The sequence below is a fragment of the Protobothrops mucrosquamatus genome, unplaced genomic scaffold, assembly GCF_001527695.2.
Source record: "Protobothrops mucrosquamatus isolate PMUCROS unplaced genomic scaffold, P.Mucros_1.0 scaffold2803, whole genome shotgun sequence".
NCBI classification, from domain to species: Eukaryota; Metazoa; Chordata; class Lepidosauria; order Squamata; family Viperidae; genus Protobothrops; species Protobothrops mucrosquamatus.
In genome coordinates this window covers 60,517-77,430 of record NW_015388838.1, presented here as the reverse complement: position 1 = coordinate 77,430, position 16,914 = coordinate 60,517, and the positions used below count along the sequence as shown (strand labels likewise).

The 16,914-nt window shown below is 57.5% G+C and overlaps 2 protein-coding genes across 2 annotated transcripts in view; one reads left to right on the top strand and one right to left on the bottom strand.

Moving 5' to 3' along the window:
* Positions 1 to 5,402, top strand: part of CLCNKA (chloride voltage-gated channel Ka) — a 14,857-nt gene extending 9,455 nt beyond the window's left edge. The window contains exons 9-20 of the mRNA XM_029286066.1: positions 30 to 114; positions 227 to 328; positions 701 to 785; positions 959 to 1,132; positions 1,339 to 1,408; positions 2,019 to 2,129; positions 2,265 to 2,478; positions 2,635 to 2,768; positions 3,999 to 4,099; positions 4,248 to 4,316; positions 4,596 to 4,682; positions 5,237 to 5,402. Coding sequence (XP_029141899.1) covers positions 30 to 114; positions 227 to 328; positions 701 to 785; positions 959 to 1,132; positions 1,339 to 1,408; positions 2,019 to 2,129; positions 2,265 to 2,478; positions 2,635 to 2,768; positions 3,999 to 4,099; positions 4,248 to 4,316; positions 4,596 to 4,682; positions 5,237 to 5,284 — 1,280 coding nt within the window. The 3' untranslated portion in view covers positions 5,285 to 5,402. The remainder of the gene's footprint in view (positions 1 to 29; positions 115 to 226; positions 329 to 700; positions 786 to 958; positions 1,133 to 1,338; positions 1,409 to 2,018; positions 2,130 to 2,264; positions 2,479 to 2,634; positions 2,769 to 3,998; positions 4,100 to 4,247; positions 4,317 to 4,595; positions 4,683 to 5,236) is intronic.
* Positions 5,403 to 6,504: 1,102 nt separating this feature from the next.
* FAM131C (family with sequence similarity 131 member C) lies at positions 6,505 to 10,672 on the bottom strand. Its single transcript, XM_029286065.1, is given in 6 exon segments — positions 6,505 to 6,701; positions 6,876 to 7,005; positions 7,212 to 7,301; positions 7,303 to 7,372; positions 8,083 to 8,154; positions 10,665 to 10,672. Coding segments are annotated over 6 exon segments (567 nt in total).
* Positions 10,673 to 16,914: the final 6,242 nt, after the last annotated feature.

Here is a 16,914-nt window from a genome sequence, read left to right as displayed (position 1 = left end):
CTTCAGCTTTTGCTATTTCTGCTTTTCAGAAACCATCACGGCCCTCTTTAAGACCAGCTTTAAGATTGATTTCCCCTTCGACCTGCCGGAGACCGTTTTCTTCACCTGCCTCGGGTGAGGAGTGGGTCTCCCTGTCCTGGTGGTGGGGGGAGTGAGTGGGAGGCAGGGAAGGAGGGAGGGAGGGAGGCAGGAGGCAGCAGGAGAGCCCACCCTCTTTCCTTTGCAGTGTGATCTGTGGTGTGCTGAGCTGCGCCTACCTCTTCTGCCAGCGCTGGTTCCTGGGCTACGTCCGGAGGAACCCCTTCTCGGCCAGGCTGTTGGCCACCGAGTAAGTAGCCGCGGGAAGGCAGCTCTCCAGAGTCCCTGGGATGGCCCCTCCGATTCTGGGACCGGAGAGGTGGACGAGGCTTCCCGCGCAGGAGGTGGGCTGACCGGGGAGACCACCAATGTTTGCCAGCAGTTTAGATTGCTCCTCCCCCACACACCTTTTTACCTCTGGAAGAAAATTGCAGTCCGGCTTCCAAGCTGTTCAGATTCTTTGATCTCAGGCTCCTCTCTAAAGCTTTCTCTGCTTCTCCATCGCGAGATTTACCCCCCCAGAGGTAAAGCTACCTAGGGCATCCCCCAGCCCAGGCTCCTTCGCCGATGCATGACCTCTGCGATAAACTCCTTTCCCTGACCTTTCGGCCTTCTTTTGCAGGAAGCCCCTCTACTCGGTGCTGGTGGCCTTCCTGCTGTCCTCCATCACCTTCCCTCTTAGCCTGGGACGATTCATGGCCTGCAGGGTAACTTACCAGCCATTGCTGCCGAGGGCAGAGCCTGTGAAGAACGCGGGGGGGCGCCATGGCGAGCCAGGGGAGCCGGGGCGGAGGGAGAGGCTGCCGGCCCCCTCTCTGCCCTGGGACGGGGGCGGGGAAGGCGGATACCGTGTCCCAGGCATCACCTTTCTCTTTTGCAGCTGAGCATGAAGGAGCTGCTCACCTCCCTGCTGGATAACCGCACCTGGAGCGTCCTTTCCCAGAACGTGTCACTCGACAGCCCTCCGCAGGTGGACCCCCTCAACCTGTGGCAGGAGTGGTGGCACCCCAGCATCTCCGTTTTCGGCACCTTGTCTGTCTTCCTGGTGATGAAGGTGCGTGTCCGGGGAACCCCCTCCGCCTGGCATGCATCAGAGATCCCCCTCAGGCCCTCCGCTGGGCCTGGCAGCAGAGCTCCTCCCAGGGGGTCTCCCTTGCTCTGTCCGTCAACCTTCGGCTTCACAAGATGAATGGTCAGCCGGCCACTGTGGGCTCTGCTCTCGGGTTGGGCTGCCAGCGTTGACCCTTTCTGCCCTTGCAGTTCTGGATGCTGGTCTTGGCCACCACCATGCCCATGCCCGCTGGGTACTTCATGCCCGTCTTCATTTACGGTGAGCGCTTCCATTTTCTCTAGTCCAGTGGTTCTCAACCTTCCTAATGCTGCGACCCTTTAATACAGTTCCTCATGTTGTGGTGACCCCCAACCCTAAAGGCTCTCCAAGCGCGCACCGACGCCGGCCACTCACCCGCCGCGCCCGGGGCTCAGCGCGCCTTGCCTGTCCTCGCCTCACTTCCGAAGGTCGCCGGCCTGCCCGGCTCCAGCTGGCCGGGGAGGGGGGGGCAGGAAGGCCGCTCCGCTCAGCCTGGTTGGAGAAGTGCCCAGGCAGGGAGAGAGAGAGAGAGAGAGAGCTAAGAGGGCCGCGAAGCAGCGCAGCCTCCCTTAGGAGATGCTCGACGGAAACGAATATGGCGCTGCAACGGCCCCCAGCTCGAAGCCATGCGGAGACGGATAGAGGAGCGGTGTCTCGGTTCCTAAGACCATTGGAAATATGTCTTTTCCGATGGTCTTAGGCGACCCCTGCGAAAGGGTCGTTCGACCCCCAAAGGGGTCGCGACGCACAGGTTGAGAACCGCTGCTCTAGTCGGCTGCCTTCGGCCTCCAGAGGTTGGCCTGTCAAGTTCAGGAGGGCGAGGTTGACCTCTTTCTCTGTCCTCCCCCAGGAGCTGCCATCGGCCGCTTGGTGGGCGAAGCCGTGGCCCTCCTCTTCCCCGGGGGCATCACTGCCGAAGGGACCCCCAGCCCCATCATCCCTGGGGCGTACGCGCTGGCAGGTATGTCAGGAGGCTTCCTTGGCGAGCCTGGGAGGCAGGCAGGGTGGAAACACTCCCCTCCCACACACACACAAACACACATACACACCCCTTTGCTCTCCGGGAAATCAGCCACCCACTGCTCTTCCCCCTCAGGGGCCGCTGCCTTCTCCGGCTCGGTCACCCACACCCTCTCCACCGCCTTGCTGGCCTTTGAGATGACCGGGCAGATCGCCCACATCCTGCCTGTCCTGCTGGCTGTCCTGGTGGCCAACGCCATTGCCCAGAAGTTCCAGCCGTCCTTCTACGATGGCACCATCATTGTCAAGAAGCTACCCTACCTTCCCCGCATCCGGAGCAGGCATATCGAGTGAGCTTGGCCGGCTGGGACCTGGGGGTTGGGACGCCGGCCTTCCCAAAGAACGGGCCCTCTGCGTGTGTCCAGAGCACCCCTCGCCTGACCTGGCCAAAGTGCTGCCCCGGCGCCATAAAGCCGTCGGTCTGGTGAGCGCTGCTTCTCTTTCAGGTCCTACACGGTCACCACCCGAGAGTTCATGAACACCGATTTTGTCATCCTGGCCCAGGAAGCCACCTTTCACGACATCCTCCAGGTGGTCACCATGACGGATGCCCAGGAGTATCCTGTGGTAGACAATGCGGGTACGGTGGTGTTCTGAAAGCAGCAGGGCGTGTGTGTGTGTGTGTCTCATGCTGGAACTGTCTGGTGGGAGGGTCCCACCTTATGAATGGAGCAGCGTTGAAGCATTTGTAGCATATCTCAGGGGCTGCCCCAAAGAAGAGGGGAGTCAAGCTCTTCTCCAAAGCCCCTGAAGAAGGCAGGACAAGAAGCAGCGGATGGAAACTCATCAAGGAGAGAAGCAACCTAGAACTAAGGAGAAACTTCCTGACAATTGTTAAAAAGATGTTGAGACTCTAGAAAGAGTACAGAGAAGAGCAACAAAGAGGATCAGGGGACTAGATGACCTCTGAGGTCCCTTCCAACTTTATTATTATTATTATTATTATTATTATTATTATTATTATTATTATTATTATTATTATTCTCCAAAGCGCCTGAAGGCAGGACAAGAAGCAAAGGATGGAAACTCAACCAAGGAGAGAAGCCACCTAGAACTAAGGAGAAACTTCCTGACAGTCAGAACAATTAACCAGTGGAACCACCTGCCTCCAGAAGCGGTGAATGCTCCAACACTGGAAGTTTTAAAGAAGAGACTGGACAGCCCTTTGTCCGAAATGGTATAGGGCTTCCTGCCTGAGCAGGGGGTTGGACTAGATGACCTCCAAGGTCCCTTCCGACTTTATCATTATTATTAAATACTCATGTACACCCAAACACACACACACATAGCCACATTCCTAGAAACTGCAGTCTTGGAATAACAGACTTGGAAGGGACCTTGGAGGTCATCTAGTCCAAGCTAGGAGAAGCTATACCGTTTGTGACAAGTGGCTGTCTTTAATTTCTTCTTGAAAGCCTCCAGTGCTGAAGCACCCACAGCTTCTGGAGGCAAGCTGTTCCACTGGTTTATTCCTCTCACGGTTAGAAATTTCTTCTTGTTTCTAGGTTGAATCTCTCCTTGATCGGTTTCCAGGGTCAGTTTGTGCTTTGGAAAAATAGGTTGACCCCCCTCCTCTCTTGTGATAGCCCCTCAAATATTGGAACCCTGCTATCATGCCTCCCCTGGCCCTTCTTCTCTTCACTGGACTAGCCTTGCCCAGTTCCTGCACCCGTTCTTCCTATGTTTTAGCCTCCAGCCCCCTGATCACCTTGGTCGCTCTTCTCTGCACTCTTTCCAGAGGCTCAACATCTTTTTTTTTATAGCGTGGTGACCAAAACTGGATGCTTCCCTCTGCTTCTTTCTCCCTCAGAGTCTCAGATGCTGCTGGGGGCGATCCAGCGGTCCAGTCTCATCCAGTTTCTCCAGAGCCACGAGGATTCCAGCCTGCCGCAGGAGGAGCCGGGGAAAGAGGTGGGCCCGAGAAGACAACTTGGCAAGAGCTGAGCATCTGCTTTCCGTGGGGTGGAGTGGATGGGGCAGGGCTCCTTCCCACCCTGCCTCTCCTGCTGCACCGCGCTTCCACGGCTGCGCTTCTCCCTTCCAGCTCCTCCCGGGCCAGACTCTGAAAGAAGGCTGCACCATCAGTCCGGTGAGCCTGCAGCTCTCCCCGTGGACATCTCTGCACCAGGTACTTCAGGGCCTGCAGGTGGCCTCAGGCCGGGGCACCCCACCCGAGGGCTGAAGCGGGGCTCATTCCCCTGCCGAGGCGCCAGGCCAACAGCGACAGGAAGGAGGGCGGGAAGCCGCCACTCTGTTGAACCGTGCGGGGTCTGTGTGTGTGTGGGGGGGGAGGCATTGATTGGGGAACAGGGCCAGGCAGGGTTTTCAAGGGGGTCCATTGGGAAAGGGTTTTTTTTTTTAAGAAGGGGGCCTGTTCCCTCACCGAGCCTTTTTTTCTCTCCCGCAGGCCCACAACCTCTTTGAGATGCTGAACCTGCAGCGGGCTTTCGTCACCCAGCTGGGGAAAGTGGTGGGGATCGTGACCAGGAGGGAGGTGAGTGGGTGGTCTTCCCCAGGAGGTGCTGTTCCTCCTTCCCATCAGCCCTCCTTTTGTGGGTACCGGTGGGGGCAATGAGGACAGAGGGCTTGGCTGCTGCTGCTGCTATGCCAACGCTGGCATCGTCGGTCTGGAAATGAAACGGGGCTTGCAGTCTCCCTCTTGAGCTGGCGAGAGACTGATGAGCTTTGCCGCTCTCCCGAGATCCTGTCCTTGGAGGGGAAGCAGTTCAGGACATTTGCAACGTCCACTTGCTCTCTGTGGCCCCTTATCAGCTTGGCTGTTTTTTTTTTTTCTTCTTCTTCTTCTTCTTCTTCTTCTTCTTCTTCTTCTTCTTCTTCTTCTTCTTCTTCTTCTTCTTCTTCTTCTTCTTCTTCTTCTTCTTCTTCTTCTTCTTTCTTTCGTCTTTCGTCTTTCGTCTTTCGTCTTTCGTCTTTCGTCTTTCGTCTTTCGTCTTTCGTCTTTCGTCTTTCGTCTTTCGTCTTTCGTCTTCCTTCTTCCTTCTTCCTTCTTCATCATCTTCTTCTTCTTTCTTCTTTCTTCTTCTTTAGCTCCGGAAAGCCATCGAAGAGCTGGCCAACCCCAAAGCCGGGCGATAGCGGAGCCAGCGGGAGGAGCGTGCAGGAGAGGTGAAGCCGTACGTTGAGTTCCTGGCCTTGGCGACCTGTTACTGCATGCTAGCGAGATTCTCCGGCCTGCCTAAAGAAGAATTCACTACAAAGTTAAAAAAAAAAAATATGGAAAGAGCGAGCAGCAAAAGGGGAAGATGTAGGCGCTTTTTAGATCTTTTGGCATTTTAGAAATAGTTGCAAAGACACGTTCTAACGTATAGGAGGCTCAAGACTTTCCCCAATTTGGCAACGGGTGCGAGGGTCTAGCGCAGGGGTAGGCAACCTTGGCTCTTTGATGACTGGTGGACTTCAACTCCCAGAATTCCTGAGCCGGCGTGGCTCAGCTTGGAAACCTCTCCCTTTCCCCTCAGCGTGGCTGGCTCAGGAATTCTGGGAGTTGAAGTCCACGAGTCATCAAAGAGCCAAGGTTGCTTACCCCTGGCCTAGCATGAGGTGAGTGGGTTTTTGGGGGAAGGGGGGCTTCACCTGGCTGTGTCCTTTCCCCATTGTTGTGTTTCCTAAAGAAGAGTCCCAGGAACCAGCCCTCCAGATACATCCTTCAGCCAGGCTGGATCAGACCTCGCCTCCAATCAGAGCAGGCCTGCCTTGCTCCTTCCCTCCTCAGCTGGGGTCCCCTGGGGGCCAGCTCCTTTCTTCCTGCTCCCTGCTCCTTCCAGGCAAGAAGGCAAATGTCATTTTTCTGCCCCATCTGTTTTTATTGACATCTTCAGTGCAACATTCCTGGGCCAGGCACCCTTTCGTCCATAAGGAAGGATTGAGGTCGCTCCGTGAACATTAGCAAGCACCGGAAGGGACAGGAGGCCTTTTGGAAACCCTGAAGGGAGACTGGCCAGAATTCCCAGCCGGCCATTGACCCCTGCTCCAAGTCCATCCTCCACGTGCCTCCCCCACCGCTCGCCCGGCTGTGCGGGGTCCGTCTCAACGCTGAAAGGGCTGATTGTGGATCAGGCCGGCTCTGACGGGCTGTGCCAAAAAAGCGTAATCCTCCTGCAACTGAAACGGCTCGGGGACCATAACGCACTTCCTCAGCCCAGCTCCTCAGGCTGCCAGGCCAAGGCTGGGCTGGGCCTGAGAAGAGGCCTCTCAGCCCCTGGAGGAAGACCACCCTCAGCCCTGCAGTCGTGCCCCTCCTGGAGCTACTCATGCCACCACAGTTGTTGCCGACCGGCCACCCAAGTGGCCCCAGCCTAGTCGTAGAAGACCTCGTCCTCTGAGGAAGAGCTGTTGTCCACGTCGTGCAGAGACGTGGCCCTCTGCTGCCATCTACAGGAGCTGGGTGGGCCCACCAGCTCCCCTTCTGCCCTTCCCAAGCCGCCCTGCTCCGCTTCCAGGGGTCTGCTTGGGATGGGGGGGCTCCTGGTTGGAGAGCGCAAAGGTCCGGAGGCTGCCTGCGGGAAGCAGTGGGCAGGAGAGCAGACCATCCTGCAGAGAGAGGCCTTCCAGATCTGGTTGGAGGAGAAGAAGAAGGAGGCGGAGAAGGAGAGTCAGAAGGGAAGACGCCGCCAGGGGACTGAGAGAAGTGATGCACCTGTCCTGGGGCAAAGGTCAGGGGCCGTACCTTGGAGCTGGATCACCTCCTGCGAGCCTGCCCTGGAGCTCAGCTCCTCTTCGTTCAGGGAGGGCCAGCCGCTCAGGGTGGCTTCCATGATGGCAAACTGCTCGGCCACACCTGGAGAGGGGCCGGAGAGCTGGGAAGTGAGGCACAGACGGCTTGGGGCAAGACTGAGACACACAAACACACACAATGCAAGCTCTGCAAGAACACCAGAAGAGAGCAGTTGATGACCAGCTGTCCCTCTGCATTACCTCTGGGATGCCCAGTAGCTGCAAACACAGAATGCTGGCCAGACGCCCCCACTGTCCCCACAGCCTCCCTCCCTCCCTCCCCTGCTACAAACCGAGCCTCCTTCAGCTGGTCAGTCAGCTCCTCATAGAGCATCTCTTCAGTGGGGGGCGCCCTCCAGCCCTTCCACTCCATGAGATGGGGCCACGCATCCTTGGGCCATGGCGGTGGGCTTGGTAATGTGGTCCTTTAGGGTCTGGATGAAGCCTGGAGGACAGAGGAGAAGCAGGACTGAGCCGAGACGTGAGCAGATGGGGGGACCTGGAGGAGCCATGGGGACGAATGCCACCATGCCCGCTCTGCTGCATTCCCGCCTGGAAGAACTACGGAGGGTTTCCATGGAAACAAACACTGCAAGACGCATTCCTCTCCATGCTGTCCAAAGGCTTAGAGGGGCGAAGATCCCTTTGCAGCCAGGGAAGATGGACTCGCCCGATTGTCCTCCCTGGAAAAGTGGCCCTCTCCCAAAGAAGGCTTATCGAGCTGACCACAATCACCCAGTGAAAGAGGGGAAACACCACCTTGGCACGGTACCTCGAGACCATCTAGTCCAACCTCTGCTCTTCGCAGGAATCTAAATGAAAGTGTCCCACAGAATTTCTCCTCTGCTGCTGCCTGGTCCAGCTGCTCGGATGCCTCGGAAGCTGTTCCCTTGGGATTGGCCGTGTGGGAAGACCCGTACCCTCCGTGTCACGGTGCTTGGCTGCCTTCTGCACAAAGTTGCACAGCCTGAGATGCTCTGGGCAGGGTGGCCATCTCACTTCCCCCCCCCACCCTCAGGAGGGCCCCCCAAAATGATGTGGACTTTCAATGTAGCTCTCCTGGCCCTTGGTGTGAGGCTGCGCTAATGAAAAGTGCCCCTCTTGTGTTCCTGCCAGTCCAGGAATGGCAGAGCTGCTGGAAAGCCCTTGATCCGGAGGGCAGGGAGGAGGTAGCAAGGGCTGTCACATCGTAGGCCCCCCAAAGTAGCACTGCCGGAGCCCCGGGAGGACTTCTGTAGGAGGAGAAGAGGGAGGTGACCTAGGATGGCCCTCTATGGCAGAGGTCCCCAACCTTTTGGACACCAGGGGACCGGTTCCGTGGAGAGAGGTTTTCCCACGGACCACAGAGTGCGTGCTTTTGTCTGCTGCATGCATCCCACGGATGGGGCTTCGCTTGTTTGTGCGGACCGCTTGCTGGCATGCCGCGGCCCGGCACCGGTCCACAGACCGGGGGTTGGGGACCCTTGCTCTATAGTCCAGCCTGGCTGGTTGTGGGTCTAAAGAAAGCCCCAACCTTGCCCCAGCCTGTGAGGAGGAATTGCCTGCAGCCTGTGCCCCCCCTCAGCCAAAGTCCAGGCGGGGTGGGTGGGAGAGGATTTAACCATTTCTGAAGGCCCCTCCTCGGAGAGGGTGAGGGACGGGGCTTCCGGTTGGTTGCTGCCCCCCCAGTTTGAAATGTCCTTTTCTCCCCCATAGGAGGCACATCCATGCTGGCTGTGGCTTCAGCAGCTGACCTTTACATTATGCTTTGTCACGGCTGTTGTGACTTTGTGTCTTCGTGCTTGGCTATCTGTATCACCGTGCCCAGTCTCTCAAATGTATTGTTTGACCCTGGATGTTTGCAATCGCGTCATTTTTCATTGTCAAGAAACCCCAGTGCTTGCTTTTGGGGGGGGGGGCGAGGGGGAAAGTGGGATGGATAGAAAGGTTTTCCTCAAGCAGCCTTGCTAAGGGGAGGGGCGCCAGCCTTTACCTCAGAGGTGTTTCCTTTTGGGGGGGCAACAGGTGGATTGCCGCCTTCCTGGTCCGGCAGAGGGACAGTGCCCCCCCTCCTCGTGAGGAATCCTGCAGAAAGAATGCAGGCTTAGCAGCACCACAGACAGGCCAGGCCAGGCTCTGAGATGGGATGGGGGCCCTATAGCTGGGGCATCCTTCAAGCCATCTCCCCCAAAGTCAGGCAATGGGGGGCAAGGCCCTTTGCTCCCCTCCCTCACAATGGCCACCCTTTAAGCAGCTGGCTAATGCGCACCCGGGAGTCCATCCTGGGAGGAGCTGGTCCTCCCCAATGACCCCTAGATCAGCCTGGGGCCTTTGGGTGCTCTGTGTGGCTCCTTGCACCCAAAGCTTGCAGGCTCAGAAACCCGGAGAGCCTCCCTGTAGCCAGCAAGCCAGGATTTCTTGTCGCTTCACTTTGAGGCCCGAGAGGAAAGGATGCAGAAGGGAAGGGAAGGGAACGGGGGGTGGGATTGCTGCCCAGCCACAGTTCCTACCACCACTTTCTTTGCTTTGATCCTTCCTGCAGAAGGCAGCCAGGAAGTTGCAAAGGAGGCTGAACTGGGGTGGGGTGGGTGCTTCTTTTAGGACCCCCCAGTATCTGGGAGTCCCAAAGGTGTTTTTTCAAAAGGCAGCTGGGACTTGAAAAAGCACCTTTGGGTGACTGATAATCTGATAATCTCCATAGACAATATCTGGGCGTCTTGGAAAGGGGAAGGGGTCGGGGGCTTCCTCTAGCTGGGATGGAAACCCTGCATCCCATAATCATTCTCGCCTCACTGCAAGGGGAACTCACACACACACACCCCCAAAGGATGGGAAAGAGGGATTTCCTGCACACCTACAGAATCCATTTTCAGGACCGATCCCTGGGCAACGAAAATTGCTTCAAGGTTCTAGTCCTCATTTTAGAGCTCTCCTTCCCGATTATTTCTAAGCTGTTTGGGCACCATTTTGTCGTATTGCTTGCCGAAAGAAACCCATCTGATACGCTGCTCTTAATCCTACAATCCCACGAAGCATTTGTAGACTGCTCTAGAGGACCCCAATAGGAAAGATGGGCCATCATTTGAGCATGTACAGAATGCAGAAAGACCTCTGCAGCGTTTCATCCTCGGCATGGCTGAATAATTCTTGTTGCTTCACCCACTGGCGAGTGGACGGAGGCGATCCAATCTCACCTCTGTCCCAAATAGGAATCGCTTCCCCAAAGACCCCGGTTCCTCTCTTCTTTCCCTCATCCTTTCAGCCAGAACAGTGGTTCTCAACCTTTTTAATGCCGCGACCCGAACCGGTCGTAAGTCGAGGACTAAACCGGTCGTACGTTGAGGACTACCCAACCGGTTGTAAGTCGAGGACTTTCCCTGCCCGGGAGCGCCGCGCATGCGTGGTTCCTCCCCCTGAGCCGGCCGAGGCGTAGCTGGCAAGCGGCAGAGACGGAGCAGGCCGACCACCAGCTGGCCCAGCCCAAGGGAGGTAAGGCACCCGCCGGAAAAGGGGAAAAAAATGGTGGACAAAAAAATGGCGGACAGCTTTGTTTGGCGACCCCCATGAAATGGTCAATCGACCCCAAATGGGGTCCCGACCCACAGGTTGAGAACCACTGAGTCAGAAGGATGCAGAGGTAGAATGGGGCGGTACATGGAGGCTCCAGGGAGTTCCAGACCGAGGCAAGGTGGCGGGACTCCTGCCGGCTGCCCCCTCTCCCGCTGCCTGCACAGAGACCTCTTGGGCAGAGAGCCAGACCGACCTCGGCATCGCGCTGTGCCCCACCTGGATCGCGGAAAAAGGTGAGCCCAAGAGGGCTGCTCACCTTTGGTCGCGCAAGAGCCCATGGTGGGGCGCGGGGGGGCGTGCCGGAACCACCGCGGGCATTGAGGTCGTTCGCCCGGTTCCTGGGCCTTGAAACTGCGGGCTGGGCGGGCAAAAGGCGGAGCGGTCCAGCGCCAGAGGAGCCACCTCCGCCGCCTTTCCTTCCTTCCTTCCTTCCTCTCCCATCTCCTTCCTTCCTTCTCTCCCTCCTCCCATCACTTTACTTCCTTCCTTCCTTCCTTCCATCTCCTTCCCTCCATCCCACCCGCCCTCTCCCATCACTTTCTTTCTTTCTTTCTTTCTTTCTTTCCTTCCTTCCCTCCCTCGCAAGACCGACCCCCCAAAAGGCCGGGGCAGAGTGGATTCGGGAGGGGTGGGGAAGCGCCCCCCCAAAGCCCCCGATGCAGGAGAGGCTGCGAGCGCCGCCTCCAGGGAGGCCAGTCGGCCAGCGCAGCAGGTCCGCGGCTTCCGAGGGGGGCTCCCTACCGAGAAGCTGGCCCTGCGGCGCACCCGGCTCCGGCCCCCGTCGCGTGCAGCCGCTTCGCCGTCTTTTTCTTGCCGAGCAACGGCGATCGTGGGCGCCACGCAGCCCCCGCGGGAAGGGGGCAGGACAGGCCGGGGATCCAAGCCTCCGCTCCAGCCGCGGGTAGCCCGAGATCGGAGCAGCCGCAGCTCTTGGCAACGGTTGGAGCCCGGGCAAGGCGGGATCAGCGTCGGGAAACGGGGCAACGCGAACCCCTGAAAAATCCGGGGGGCAAAGAAGGAAGCAGCGGCCGGTCCTGCCACGCGGTTGCGCCAGAGGGGCATCCCAGCCACCCCTCGGATGGAGCCCACGCTGGCCGGGGGACCCTGGGAGCGATTGCTCGGAGCCTTCCACCAACGGGACGCTTGCTCTCGGGTTGCTTGATGCAGGAGACGCTTAGGGGGGGGCAGCGAAATCGCGCGTGGGGAAGGGATCCGGAGCGGCAGCCAATCAGAATTCCCAGATCTCCGGATGGATCCCACTTAACGCGCCCGCGAGCAAGAAGTGGCCCCAGCTGTGCCTCCTCGCCGCCCTGGCCCCGCCCCCTCCGCGGCAGGATTCGGTTCCCACCAATCGGGGGAAAAGGGAAGAAAGGGCGGGGCCCGAACGAGGCGGGGCCGCGAAATGGGAGGGAAGGTTCAAATAGCAGCCCGGGACGCCGGGCGGGCCCGTAAGCCTAGAGCGTCCCTATGGCGGAAAAGTGAGTGGCCCTTCTAGGAACTCGCCGTGTGGGTGGGAAGGGACTCGGCGCCGGTCACCTGACCCCCGCCAGCCAATGGGGCTGCCTTGTTTGGGCGGGAAACTGCGTGGGCGTGCCCCGGCCCTGAGGCACGCTGTTGCTCTGGCCTAGCGAAGCCGGCGTGGCGGCGGTTGAGGCTCCGCGGAAGCGGGCCGAAGAGGGGCTGCCGTCGCTGCCGCCGCTCGTCCTTCTCCTCCTCCTCCTCCAGTCGCGGTTTCTGCGGTTCTCTTTCTAGGTGCGGCGATGGCTTCCACTCCATCGAGTGCCTGGAGAAGAATTTCGTGAGTGGCCGGGCCGAGCGCGTCTCTTCCGGGGCCGGGCGGCCGAAGGGTCCCCCAGCGCAGGCCGCCGCGCTCGTTGCCCGGCCTCGGGGCTGCTTTCAGCGCCCTTGGTAGCTCTGGAGGGCCCGAGTGGTGAGGGCAGGCATCGGCCAGGCGGCCCCGGCGCCTCTTTCTCTCCCGGGGGTGGGGGAGGTGTTGTGTTTGTGCGGGTGTGTGTGTGCGTGTGCGTGTGCGTGTAAATATGAGGAGAAGCTGAAGCGCTCGTGTCTTGCCTGGCTTCGCAACGGCCCAGCGCAGGGGTCTTCAAACTTGGCCCTTTTACGACTTGTGGACTTCAACTCCCAGAATTCCTCAGCCAGGCAAGTTGGCTGAGGAATTCTGGGAGTTGAAGTCCATAAGTCGTAAAAGGGCCAAGTTTGAAGACCCCTGGCCCAGTGCTCTGGTTGCTGTGGAGAAGCCAGGTTTGGGCCAGGAAAGAGAGAGAGAGAGAGAGACACACACACACACACACACGACACACACGACACACACCTCTTCTTGCCCCCTCCCTCTCCCCCCACCCCCCCAAGCAGGCCCTTTGCTTCCTGGAGGCTCAATTCTGTCTCGTCTTCAGGTGGCTTTGCAAAAGAAAGTGGAAGAGGACTTCTCCCAAGTGGAGAGCATTCAGATGAAGGTGGGTGCAAACCCAGCCTCCTTTGGGGGCAGCCAGAATGGCCCTGTCCTCTCAAACACACCAGGAGGGATGGGGTTTCCTGGGAGAAATCTGCCAGAGGGGATAGGTTGCTAAGGGTGTGAACGTTCGGACAAGACAACATTCTCTACACCAGTGGTTCTCAACCTGTGGGTCGGGACCCCATTTGGGGTCGATCGACCATTTCATGGGGGTCACCAAGAAAGGCTGTCTGCCATTTTTTTTGTCCACCATTTTTCCCCCCTTTTCCGGCGGGTGCCTTACCTCCCTTGGGCTGGGCCAGCTGGTGGTCGGCCTGCTCCGTCTCTGCCGCTTGCCAGCTATGCCTCGGGCGGCGCAGGGGGCGGAACCACGCATGCGCAGCGCTCCCGGGCAGGGAAAGTCCTCGACTTACGACCGGTTGGGTAGTCCTCGACTTACGACCGGTTTAGTCCTCGACTTACGACCGGGTTAGTCCTCGACTTACGACCGGTTGGGGTCGCGGCATTAAAAAGGTTGAGAACCACTGCTCTACACGCATGCTTTGGCGTCTCCTCTCTCGGGTTACAGAAAAAAATGTTTCGTGTTACACCTATCAAAAATTAGACTTTTTGTTGGCCCTTAGCACCGTGGTGATTCTCTTCTAGGCCCATGGAAAATATGCACTATAACTTGGTTTGCTCTCTCTGTCCGATTTACTCCCTCGGAGTCCTCCACCGGCATTCACTTTTCGTGTCATCTTTCTAACAATTTCTGTATCAGCTTCTTTTGTTGGCTGCCTGTCAGCTTCTAAGAGCTGGGCCGTAACCTCTTGAAGGGCTGGGTTTTGCAGCTCATCCTCAGAGGGGCTGTGAACTTGCCACAGTGGCTTGCTGTCCTTGCTAAATGCAAGATGGGGACTGAAAGCCCCAAAGGAGGCAGAACAGGGGGAAAAGTGTCACAGGCAGGCTGAATTCCGCTCTACTGAAGCCGAGCCAGGTTCTGAAGAGTGCCCACCCCGTATTTTTGGCCCAGATAAAAGCTTTGAGCACCGACTGGGAGGAACGACACCAACAATTGAAGGTAGAGCAGGAAAAGGTGACCGAACTGGAAGCCCAGATAAAGATGCTGAACACCAAGCAGGAAGAAGCCATGGCTTCCCTTCAAGCTGATGTGCTGCGTGCTGCCAGCCAGATCCAGCAGAAGGAAGGGTTGGCAGAGCGACTCAGGAGAGAAGTTGCCTTCCTGGAGACGAGGGTGAGAACGGCCTGCCAGGAGGCCGCTGAGAGTGCTGCTGGACTGGAAAAGGGAGCTCACGAGGCCCGGCTGGCTTTGGAGGCCACTCTGGCCTCTCTCTGCCCACAGCTGGACCAAGAGGAAGTGGTCAGGCAAAGCTTGCAGTCTGAGCAGGAGACCCCCCCACCGCAGCATTGTGAGCAATTCCTGGGTGGCCAGGACACCAAGTGGCCAGGAAAGGCGGAAGGAGCGGAAGCCGCAGCAGAAGAGGCTCTAGAAGAACAGCCACAGGAGGTAGAGGGTGGCCTCCAGGAAGAGGTGAGCTCCGCATGGAAGGATTTAGCTCTCAGCTTAATGGTCCTTGTGCTGGACCAATTCAGTGGCTGGAGGTGGGGACCTCTGCTGCGGACTGGCTCTCGGGATGTGGGACGGAGAGGGACTCTTGGGCACAATTGCTCTAGCTTCTTGGCTGCAGCATTAGATAAAGCTGAACTGGTACAAGGGGGTATCTGGATGAACTCAAGCTTCCCCTTCAGCCAGTGCTGGAAGAGGGCGAGGCTGGTTCTTCTCATCTGTCTGAGGCCAGGTCTTTTGCCTCTACAGGTCTCTAGCTTCCCTTGATCCCGACATCCTCCCCAGCAGGCCTGTATGTAGCCTGTTCCACCTTCTCACTCACTGGGGTGGCCTCTTTTTCTCAGAGCACGTGGGCGTGGGAGCGGAGGCTTTCCTGTGTTGGGCTGGCTGAGAGAACTCGAGAGCCGGGCTCCTGACACTTCAGCACTGCGGATTTCTGGGATGAGTGGGTGTCGTGAGGGATCACCTGTTGGAGCATGGGGTGGGTGCGAGAAGCCCGCAAAAGCTTAGCAGGACCCCCCTGGGTGTCAGCCCCTAGGAAGGAATGCCCCCCCCCCCCGAGCACCCTCAAACGAAATGACCAGGAGATTTTGCAACACTGTTCTTTTTCCCCCCACAGGCCAAGCCCAGAACCAGCAGGGGTATGGCTCTTGCTTCGTCCACCGATCACCTTGTGGCTCTTGGAATGCATGCGTTGGCTCCCTGGAGCCACTGGTCAGGGGAACAAGCTGTGTCTAGAAGCCCGCAGAAGGGGGGGGTCTTTGGGACTCCTTTGTGGGAAAGGCTTCTGCCCACAGGGTTGAAAATTGTACTGTCTGTCTGTTACCGGTGTCTTTCTGAGATGCATCCTGCTGGAACTGATTGTCACTTAGCATTGAATAAAGACGTGCACACCTGCAAAACGAGCACCTTTCTTTCAAACGAGCGTGAAGAAGCAGGGCTGATCCTGATGGAGGTTGTCTCGCGCCATTTCATTACGCCTTTCGAGGCGGCTTCTGCAGGCATCTCTCAGCCCAGAGGCCTTCAAACGTGGCCCTTTTATGACTTGTGGACTTCGACTCCCAGAATTCCTCAGCCAGGCATGCCTGGCTGAGGAATTCTGGGAGTCGAAGTCCACAAGTCATAAAAGGGCCACGTTTGAGGACCCCTGGCTTAGCCAAATCTGGGATTGCCACCAGAGGGCGCCCTTGTACTGGCTAATTCCTCCTGCCACCGGCCTTTCTGGATGGTTGGGAAGGCAGCTGCAGAATTGCTCCTGCCAGTCTTCTTTTTCAGAATAAACAGCAAAATCCTATTTCCTCTCTTTTGGCACTTGCGCTGAACGTCCTTGTGCGAGGCAATGAGGCCCTTGCAAGATGACCCCAGCACGGTTGAGAGAAAGCACTCGGCATGGTAAACGAGCGCAGTTCATGGGATTGGCAGACCTGTTGCTCCCCCCCCCTCTAAATGCATCTGAGGCTTTTTTGACCTTCAAAAAGTAGGCAGGTAACCCCTTTGGACTACTGGAAGGTGGCTGTTGAGGCTGTGGCAGCATTTGGGGTGCCTGCAGTAGGCTTTCTTTCCTCCCCTGGGTCTTGGATCCAACGTTCAGTGCAGTCTTACCTGGCAGAGAAGGCGTCCCCTCCCCCTTGACATGGATTCTTTCTGAACCAGCAGATTGGACAATTAAGGCCTCCTCCTTTAATTCCTCTTATTGCTGATTCTTCCTCAGGGTTGCTGATTATGGCTTTTAGATTTTATTGGTTGGCTTTATTGCACAGCCTCATTTTCTGGAGTGTTTTATGGTCACATAATGAAAAACTGGTACAAATTCCTCCAGAAGTGGAAGGTTTCTCCTCCATAAATTTATCTCCCTCCTGACACACTGATGCAATTAAAGCCAGAGCCAGCCACCACATCTCTGGGGCAGCAAATTCCACCGAGATCTTCTCCAGCCCATCGGTTCCAGCGGGTGACCGCAGAACTGCCACCGAGAGACACAGAAAAATATATCTCTAGCCACTTCCTCCTCGCAGCCGTTCCCAATTTACAAAAACCCTTATCGTGGCTCTCTTCGGCAGACCTTTTTTCCCCTCGACTGGAAAAATAAAATCCAGCGCACGCTTGCCAAGGACTGTGGAGCTAACCCACACTTGGAATTCCACACTGCACCACACGGTTGCCTCTTTTCCCAAAGTGACCCAAACATGCTTTCCGTACGACTCCACGGGCTCGCAGGAGCCTCTCGCTAGGCAACTTCTGAATTGTCCACTTAACGGGAGCATTTCAGACAGGTTAAAAAGGTAAAAGACAGGCATCCAGTCAGGAAATGCCACTCTGCATTTCAGTCTAGAGTCATAACATCTTTTTCCTGTCCCACTAAAGAAAGGAATGCATTAGGAGGGACTGCCCTGCTTGCCGAACAAC